At 48.0% G+C, this 10518-nt stretch overlaps 2 protein-coding genes across 2 annotated transcripts; both read left to right on the top strand.

The window, feature by feature from the left end:
• Positions 1–480: 480 nt before the first annotated feature.
• H6S33_008255 (uncharacterized protein) lies at positions 481–5426 on the top strand (the record flags this gene model as incomplete). The annotated part of the gene is made up of 3 exons (XM_044839621.1): positions 481–1576; positions 1687–4625; positions 4668–5426. 3 exons carry the CDS (start codon positions 481–483, stop codon positions 5424–5426), a joined length of 4794 nt encoding a protein of 1597 aa, XP_044688446.1.
• A 379-nt stretch (positions 5427–5805) lies between these two features.
• Positions 5806–7518, top strand: H6S33_008254 (uncharacterized protein; the record flags this gene model as incomplete). The annotated part of the gene is made up of 1 exon (XM_044839620.1): positions 5806–7518. One exon carries the CDS (start codon positions 5806–5808, stop codon positions 7516–7518), a length of 1713 nt encoding a protein of 570 aa, XP_044688445.1.
• Positions 7519–10518: the final 3000 nt, after the last annotated feature.

Here is a 10518-nt window from a genome sequence, read left to right as displayed (position 1 = left end):
TCTTTGGTATGGAAATCCTGTGACATGATATTGTTATATTAGTTTGATTTCATGGATCGACTAGTGAATACATTGGGTTACGAGGAGTTGGATTAGTCAGAAAGGTTCTATTTGGTTCTATTGGGTTCTGCGGGTTGTAAGCGTGTGGGTCATTCTCGATTTGTCATCGCTAGGATTTCCTTGGGTATATTAAGGGGTTTTCGCTTTCGTTTCTTGTTCTTTTCCTTCTCTTTCTTTTACTACGCAACGTCTTCTGTATCTACGCTGTCTATTGCTATAAAATATTATCGTCCTCTTCTCTATTCAAGAAGACCACCGCCTCGCTTTCTCTTCTCCCATTGACCATTACCGATGCTAGAGTCCCTTAGGACCCTTATTGCGAGTTCCCATACCGTCCTCTACTACACTCTTCGTACCCTGCGGAACCCTCGCTACTCGCCCCCTTGAGATTACGTTGCGTCATCATCCGCACCGTACGATATGGCCACCCCCGACCCACCTGCATGTGCCCCACCCAACGACGTAGAAGGATTCAGGCAGCAGTATGAGGCCGGCTCTACCGAATTATTCAACAACATCGCCGCCCTTGTCCAGCGCGTCCGCTTCCAGAGGGATACCCTTCATACACAATTAACCGCCGCCAATGAAACCATTGACAACCTCGAGGAGCAGGTAACCCGGCTCAACCTCGACCTCAATGTCACCCGTGCCGCCCCCGCCCCTACCGTCGCTGTCCCCGTTGCCGCTGCTCCCCCACCTGCTACTGTCCCCGCCTTCAGGTCCGAAAAGTTTCCAGACCCCGAAAAATTCGATGGCACCCGTACCAAGCTCCCCGGATTTACCACCCAACTTCGAATGAAACTTGAAGTCAATCACGATCGGTTCCGAAACGAGGCAGCAAAGGTCATTTATGCCGTCAGTCGCTTGGGAGGAAGGGCCCTTGACCAGGTTGTTCCACTCGTTAACGCTAACCCTGCCGCCCCCTTCTCCTCCGTTACTGCCTTTGTTGCCCACCTGGAAGCCTCGTTTGGAGATCCAGACCCCCGGGGTACCGCCCGTCGTCAACTCGTCGTCCTAAAGCAAGGCAAGGGGGACTTTGCCACCTACTACTCGCAGTTCCTCCGTATTGTGGCATACCTGGACTACAACGAGGGAGCCAAGATCGATGCCCTGGCCGAAGGACTGTCGGAAGACCTGAAGGACGCCATGACATACCGGACAGACACGCCTAACACCGTCGAGGCATATGCTACCATGTTGATGACAATTGACAACCAGGTTCGGGGCCGTAAAGCTGAACAACGGGCTATTCGGAATACGATGGGACAATTCACCGCCCCCGCCGCTGTCGCACACCCATCTCACACAGCCGGAGGCCTCGCCCCCATGGACCTCTCTGCCTTCCAAGCCCATCCCGCTCAACGTCCCGCCGTCGAACAACGATACACCTTCGTCAATGGGCAACGTAAAACCTCTGCCGCCGAAAAACAATGGCGAAGGGACAACAACCTTTGTATGTACTGCGCCAACCCTGGCCATATCTTCGCCAACTGCCCCTCTGCCAATCGCCCGCGTGGTAATTAACTAGTTATGAGGGGTGCCCTTCACGTACCCGCTCATAACGCCGCCGACCCCGCTGCCCCACCGATCGCTAGTCCTGCCTCTTCTGAGTCGGGTTTTCAGTAGTCCCGGGCTTGACTAATGGCCCCTGCCCGGGACCTTCTAATGTTTCTCCTTTGTCTGCGTTCTCTATCTCTGGCTTCTCGGTATCGTCTGTGGAGGATAAATTGGATGGTGATCATTTTGTTGCTTCGTGTAAAATTGTAAACAATAAAATACCCATTCAAACCTACGCATTGATTGATACCGGTTGCTCCGGGTTCGCATTCATTGATGAAACATTCGCGCGCCATAACAACCTCCCATTTCTTCCCCTCAAATCACCCCGTACTCTCGAAGTCATCGATGGACGGCCCATATCCCCCGGACAAATTACCCACCTCTGCTACCTACCGTTATCAATCGACTCCCACCATGAAACTATCCCCTCCTTCGTCACCAAACTCGGTTCATACCCACTTGTACTCGGAATCCCTTGGCTCCAATTACACGATGCTACATTACCGTTTAAGGACAATAGTATACTGTTCGACTCCGAATACTGTAAGCGTAAGTGCAACTCCCCTGCCATACCCGTTCCCATTAGGGGGATCACACCACCACCCCGTTTCCACCTCGTCAGTTCAGCTGCTCTCTGCCGCGTCGCTCAGAGGGACAAGCTCCAAATCTTCAGCAAAACTATCAAGGAAATAGACCAAGCGATGGGCGAGCCCCTTAAGGAAGACTGGAGGAACCGAGTCCCAACCCGATATAAGAGGTTCCATAAGATGATGGACGAGAAGTTCGCTAACGAGATGCCGCCTCGCCACCCCTATGACCATAAAATACCGCTCAAGGAGGGAAAAGAACCCCCGTTTGGGCCACTTTATGGTATATCCCATGAGGAGCTCATCGTGCTTAAGCAATACATACAGGACAACCTCCAAAAAGGCTTTATTCAGGCCAGTTCTTCACCTGCCGGTGCCCCCGTCCTATTTGTGAAAAAAGCCGATGGAACACTCCGCCTCTGTGTCGATTATCGTGGCCTCAACGAACTTACGGTAAAAAACCGCTATCCGCTGCCACTCATCCGGGAAACTCTCGACCGCCTCTCCAAAGCCAAGTGGTACACCAAGCTTGACCTTCGCCAAGGGTATAACCAGATCCGAATGGCTAAGGGTGAGGAATGGAAAACAGCCTTCCGTACGAGTTACGGACACTTCGAATATACGGTGATGCCCTTTGGCCTTACCAATGCGCCGGCCACCTTCCAACACTTTATTAACGATTGCGTCCGTGACTACCTTGATATGTTCTGTACAGCCTATCTCGACGATATTCTCATCTACAGCGACACCTTCGAGGAACATCAAGTACACGTCGAAAAGGTCTTGGAAGCCCTTCAAAGAAATGGAGTACTGCTGAAACCAGAGAAATGCGAATTTCATACACAAAGCACCACCTACCTCGGCCTCATCATCGAACCCAATGGCATTAAAATGGATCCAAGGAAAGTGGAAACAGTGAAGACTTGGACAGTCCCCAAAACAGTTAAGGATGTGCAAGCATTTCTAGGGTTCGCTAATTTTTACCGCCGATTTATACGTGGGTTCTCGGAACTTGCTTCCCCCCTTACCAGACTGACATGCAAGGACACATTGTTCGAATGGACATCCAGAGCTCAAACTGCCTTCAACGCCTTGAAAGAAGCCTTTACCACCGCTCCCATCCTTACCCATTTCGACCCAGAGAAAGAAATTACCGTGGAAACCGATGCATCTGACTATGTCTCTGCCGGTGTACTCTCCCAATACGATGATAATGGTACCCTTCGGCCCGTCGCATACTTCTCAAAAAAGCACTCCCCCGCCGAATGTAATTACGAGATATACGACAAGGAATTACTGGCGATTATTCGATCCTTCGAGGAATGGCGACCGGAACTCGAAGGGGCTGCACACCCAATCGCCGTCATATCTGACCATAAGAATCTCGAATACTTTATGAGTACGAAACAACTCAACCGGAGACAAGCCCGGTGGGCGGAGTATTTATCACGGTTTAATTTTGTCATTAAGTACCGACCAGGGAAACAAGGAGGGAAACCGGACGCGTTGACAAGAAGATCAGGAGATCTCCCTGGAGAGGGGGATGAAAGACAATTACACCAGAGTCAAGTTGTATTGAAGAAAGAGAATCTTGACGTAAAGCTAAGTTTGTTGGCGGGTTCTTTTTCAAATGAACCTGCTGAAAAGAACGCCTCACTGAATAGTCTATTCGACGAAGGATATAGCTCCGACCCGTTTCCACAAAGGATACTGGATATGCGGAACAAAGGCGAGCGACAATCAAAGAACATATCACTTGCCGAATGTACCGAAGTTGAAGGCCGGTTGCTTTACCGATGCAGCATATATGTACCCGACTACGACCCTCTCAAGCTCCGAATCCTCCAACTCTACCATGACGCGATCCCCGCCGGACACCCTGGACGCGAAAAAACATTCGAACTTATCAGTCGAGACTACTACTGGCCCCTTATGCGGAATTATATTGACCGCTATGTTCGGAACTGCCACACCTCTCAACGAAGCAAACCCAACACCCATGGAAAACTCGGCGTACTTCGACCTTTACCAATTCCCGAACAACCATGGCAGGAGGTATCAATGGACTTCGTCACTGGCCTACCGGAGAGCGAAGGGTACGATGCGATTATGGTGGTTGTTGACCGGTTAACAAAGATGCGACATCTCCTGCCCTGTAATACCACTGTCAACTCCGAAGATGTCGCCCAACTATACTTGCGGAATATATGGAAGCTCCACGGACTACCCACACATGTCACCTCCGACCGCGGTACGCAATTTACAGCCAAGTTCTGGAGGGCTCTCTGTAAACACCTCAACATCGAAGCAAGAATGTCTACCGCCTTCCACCCGGAGACCGACGGTCAAACTGAAAGGCTGAACGCCGTAATGGAACAATATCTACGTGGGTATGTCTCTTACCAACAGGACGATTGGGTAAAATGGCTCCCTATGGCAGAATTTTCTGCCAATAATTAGGTCTCCGTGTCTACTAAAGCCACACCATTCTTCGCGAACTATGGTTTCCACCCTTGGTTCACAGTGACGATTAAACCGCTTGACAAGACCCCACCAAGCCTTAATGCAAAAAATTTTGCGTTGAAGATGAAAGAACTCCACGAATACCTACGTTCCAATATCCGTACGGCGCAAGACCAACAAGAACAGGCCGTCAATACCAAACGAACGCCGGCTCCACAGTACGACATTGGCGACATGGTGTTCGTTTCAGCAAAAAACATCCGAACCACCCGTAACTCTCGGAAGTTGGACTGGAAGAAACTGGGACCATTCCCCGTCAAGGAAATCATATCGCCGTATGCGTACCGAATCGACCTGCCTAGGAGCATGAAGGTGCACCCCGTCTTCCATGTATCGTTGCTAAACCCCGCTGCAAATGACCCCGTCCCGGGGCAAACTCAACCATCACCCCCGCCTATTATCGTTGAACAGGAAGAGGAGTACGCCGTTGAGGAAATCTTGGACTCGAGGGAAACGAGGAATAAAGGCCTGCAATACTTTGTTAAGTGGACCGGCTATACCGACCCCACCTGGGAGCCCGCCGCATATCACGAAAATACCGCCGCCATTGATGTCTTCCATATACGTTACCCCGATAAACCTGGACCATTGGAAGGGAAAATTAAGGTTAAGGCTCGCAGGAGCTCGCGTTTGAAGGGGGGGGCTACTTTCATGGATCGACTAGTGAATACATTGGGTTACGAGGAGTTGGATTAGTCAGGAGGGTTCTATTTGGTTCTGTTGGGTTCCGTGTGTCGTAAGTGTGTGAGTCACTTTGGATTTGTCATCGCTAGGATTTCCTTGGGTATATTAAGGGGTTTTTGCTTTCGTTTCTTGTTCTTTTTCTTCTCTTTCTTTTACTACGCAACGTCTTCTGTATCTACGCTGTCTATTGCTACATAATATTATTATTCTCTTCTTTATTCAAGAAGACCACCGCCTCGCTTCCTCTTGTTCCGTCGACCATTACCAACGCTAGAGTCCTTTAGGACCCCTATTGCGAGTTCCCATACCGTCCTCTACTACACTCTTCGTACCCTGCGGAACCCTCGCTACTCGCCCCCTTGAGATTAACCAACAAATGCTTCGAGAAACTATGGAACAAATTTCCAACGACGAATCTGAAGAAGAAGAAGAAGACGCTCCTGAACCTACCCCGCACAATGATGTTGATACAGACACTAATCAACCGAGACGTAACCCAGTACGGGAACGGAAACCTCCGGTCAGATACGGATACAACATTCAGTATGATACCACCATTGCAGAACCAACAAACTATCACCAAGCGATCAACAGTCCTGACTCCGAAAAATGGCAAAAGGCTATGGAAGTTGAACTCGACTCACTCGCTAGGAATAATACATGGAATCTGGTTGACACACCAGATTACCGAAAATTGGTCGACTACAAATGGGTATATAAAATCAAACTCGGGCCCGATGGCAACCCCATTCGGTACAAAGCCCGACTTGTCGCAAAAGGTTTCTCACAGGTACCTGGTCAAGACTTTGATCAGACTTACGCTCCCGTCACCCGATACGAATCCATCAGAGTACTTCTTGCTCGCTGCCTTCAAACCGGCGGCCAATGCGATCAGATGGACGTTACTAGCGCTTTCCTATATGGCGAACTCCAGGAAGAAATCTATATGAAATCTCCACCTGGCTACCCTACTCCCGGCAAAGCATGCAGACTTATCAAATGCATCTATGGCCTCAAACAATCATCTCGGGAATGGTATGCTCGTCTTTCCAAAACGCTAATCAAAATGGGATTCAGAAAAGCGGACTTCGACCCTTTTGTTTTTATTCATAAAACAGGGGAAGTTGTCATCGCCATCTACGTAGACGATATCCTTATCTTCTACTGGTCCGTTGAAAGCAAAAACCGCGTCAGTCTCCAACTCCACGCAGAATTCGAAATGACGGAAACTGGCACAGCCAACTGGGCACTCGGGATCCACTTGATCCACACTAAGACTGGCGTGATCCTATCACAGGAAGCCTATCTTAAGCGTGTACTTATCAAATACGGTTTCGATGAATCTAGACCTGTGGCAACACCCATCGACAACAATGTTCACCTACAAAAAGGAACAGAAGCGGAGAAAATCGACGATCCAACAATCTATCAGTCGATAATCGGTTCATTAATGTATGTAGTAATTGGTACCAGACCGGACCTCGCCTACACTGTCACCATGCTCTCGCAATTCTCCTCCTGCCCCACTAAAGCTCACCTGGCTGCAGTCCATCGCGTCCTTCGTTACCTCAAGGGTACCCTCGATTGGTCACTCTTCTACGCAAAAACGCCACCCACTGCACTCATCGGCTTCAGTGACGCAAGCTATGCCTCTGATATCGACGATCGCCGCTCATTCACTGGCCACTGCTTTATGCTAGGGGAAGCTCTTATCTCCTGGCGTTCTTATAAGCAGCGCTCCGTCGCCACCTCTACTACTGAGGCAGAGTATATGGCTCTTTCGGACACCAGTCGACAACTGATCTGGTTAAGGAATGCGATACATGAGTTGGAACGGAAACCGAAACTTTCTTTTATTCTTCGCGGTGATAATAATGGCTCTTTGTCCTTGGTTAAAAATCTTGTCTTTCATAAAAGGTCTAAACATATTGATGTGCATTTTCATTTTGTTCGGGAACGATACGAGGATAAATTGTTTGAGTTGGAATATATCTCTACAAACGAAAACGTGGCGGATTTACTTACAAAGAGATTGGATAAGGGCAAGCATGTTTTATTTTCTTCTACTATTCACTGTGGCTTACGAGGGGAAGTCTTGAAATAGTACGCTCAGCACATTTCATAGTATTGGAGGATTCTCATTTGTCATTATGAGTCACGGGTTTTTGACTCACTCTTTCCTTGACATTTATTAGTCATGTTTTTCTATTACTTATACGGTTATGGTTTACTATGTTCTGTGTTACCTTTCTTTAGTATAAATATGGGGTATTTCCCCTTCTCTAGTTAGTTGGAATAACACGCTCAATTACTACACTTCTCTACATACATTATCTCTAAGCTTAAGCTATCATAAATTCAATGTCTACTATTCTACTCTCCGAGTCCCCCATCTCAATCTCCATGTGCTCGCCACAGATCCTGCTATTGTTCCTAGAGGAAGCAGTGGCAGACAGTTTCTCACGAAACTCTTAGTGAAAGAAACTATCATAACACAAAGTAGAATAATATCTCGAACGAAATATTTTGAGAAATTGGCTAAATGCACTTCCCCCTCCAGCCTAGTAGGAGGTAGTGAACATTTTGATAAGACACAAGGAATGACGTAACGTAAAAGCACCACCTACTTTTTGGTGCTTGATGATGCACTATAACAAAGACATCCGAATTGAACACTGTATCTGGATATCTGACAGAAATTGCATTGGCCAGAGCGTACCGGGTAGCAGCTAGTTAGCACTTGGCTAGGGTATGTGAAACGATTAAGACTGATGCTTCAATAAACATTCTGCGTACTCGTGTGCAGATGGAGTTGCTGATCGACCACCTCCGGTCCATGGTGGCACCTGAGGAATCGTTCCTCGGGTCAGAAGGTCATCAGGCTTGCCTAATTTCTGTCCCCTACATATTTCCCATTGTGTTTGTTATCCGGATGCTTTGTACGATTCGACGCAGCAACTGTCGGAGAAGAAGCAAGTAGCCAATGAGTGTTTAGAAGCATGGTTTCCGGTACTACCCCGGTGACCACACTCCTAAAGGTTGGCAGATCTAGATCCTGGGATTGCCACACGTCAGTCTATGTAAAACCTCTTGCAGCCTTGTCGCTACTCCACTTACAATGTCTCAGAGCGAGCCCTGGTAGTGGTACCGGTAGAGCTGCGCTGCCAAGCCTCGGTTAAAGCTTGTTCCTGCAGAGTGGGTGTCGACTTGGGCTGAGGGTCGATTTCGACCAATGAGAACTCAAGTTGACACACTCACCTTTCAAAGTGAACTGAGCTATCGTACGCTAGTCATGCAACATAGAGTTCATCTGGCCATCGACCAGCTGAAAATTCTGTGGAGTATGTCATAGCGTTCGGTTATCGTAAACCTTCGACAATAAGTTGACGGGTTGAGGGATGCAATTCTCGCATCTAGAGCTTATCGCGCGAGGTATCAACAGTTCTTAGATGAATTTTAACAGAGGAAGCAAAGAGTACTAGCTGGGGATATCGAAGGAGATATCGCATCCCTTTCGATACCAACCTTTGAGCGGCCACTTTGTCAATGGTGTGAAACCTGAATAGAAGTGCATCATTGTCTCTACTCTCAGAGCTGAAGATGGTGTATCGTTTTTTTCGGATGTACGGTGCACTATTTGGCCCCTTCAAATTCGGTAGCTCCACCAGTGATAGTGATATCTAATTTTGAGGTATGTCGACTACTAGTTGCGCACCATCGTGGGTTGGATATTCTGAGATGACCCAAGGGTATGGTCGATCAATGGTGTAGTGAGAGCTGCAAGCGGCCACTTCGGGGGCAAGGGGGTCGGAGATCTCCCCATCTACTACGGCCCAGACCAAAACCATTAGGTGAACCTCGCCCCCAAGTTGAATCAGGTGTCTATAATATAACCGTAGTTTTAATATCATACCTTCTACCTTACTAAATTAATTGCTGCCGTGTTTAGCATATTCATCGAATAAAGTATGGTTTGCTCTGGCTTTGATCAGCGAGCAACTAGTCCAAAAGCGACTGACCCTGCATTGGCGATGAAACGTTCACCTGGCACTAGCTGCATGGCAACGCCTGCAAGAATGGAAACACTTGTTTACCGCCAAAACTCGAAAAATTGGCTATCTCCGTCCAGGGATTACCACTTGAGTGATTGGTTGAATGGCATCGATCTGCACCAGAAGTTTCCCGTACAAGTAATTTTGATCTAGCCAATTTTTCGAGTTATGGCGGTATTTTATACCTTTCACCAAGAGTATTCCCCCGACATGCTTTATAGGCCCTATCCTTCGACCACATCTGCCCCGCCCAACCTTGCTGCCCCTCTTTAACTCAAGCTCAGCTGTGGTATCCGTGTATTATATGGAGAGTATGCGGGCGCTAGTTGCAGGTACAAGCGAGAAGTGTGTATGTTGGTCTTGTCACGTGTGTCTTGGCATTAGGCCACATAGAGAGTTGTATCATAAGCGTGTCATTAGGACGAGGATAAGAGAGAGAGAGGGACCCCTCTTAGAACGATCATCAATCAAGATAGTAATCAACATATAAGGTACTACATCAGCTAGTCCGCTCCCTCTTTATCGTATTGACATTGGCTGTAATTGTATGTAAGTGTTCGTAGCAGACTGTTGTCCAACTGTGTGCCCGGTTTTGGCCTCATTCAAGGCAGTCATAGCCCAAATAACCTATTAAGTACAAACATCACGAAACCATTAGCTCCTAAACTCCGCAGAATGATGTGGAAGAAGTGTATCATCATGAACTTGTTTGTTATTGGAAAGAGGTCTCATGATCTTGTCGATTTCCATCACTAAAACTATCTTTCAATCAATGTGGTCGTAGTGTTTGAGTGATATGTTACGTATTTCGCCTTCCCCACCCTTACCTCCCCTCTGTATAGGGAAGCAAACGGCATACCCATTGGAGGAGAGGCGGTGTCATATCCGGAAGACAGAAGATATCACCGGTAACCCGGAGCCTAAAATCGATTGGGTAATGGGCCGTGCAGTCCCTTGAATTGATTGGCGGCTCCCAAAGCGTTTGTGAAGTTTACAAAACCTTCCGCTGCTCTATTTACACTATTACACCAACCCCCGCATTGTTAGCACAT

Source organism: Morchella sextelata (genome assembly GCF_020137385.1).
Source record: "Morchella sextelata strain SCLS chromosome Unknown scls_25, whole genome shotgun sequence".
Classification (NCBI taxonomy): domain Eukaryota; kingdom Fungi; phylum Ascomycota; class Pezizomycetes; order Pezizales; family Morchellaceae; genus Morchella; species Morchella sextelata.
This window is presented reverse-complemented; position numbering and strand designations above follow the sequence as displayed.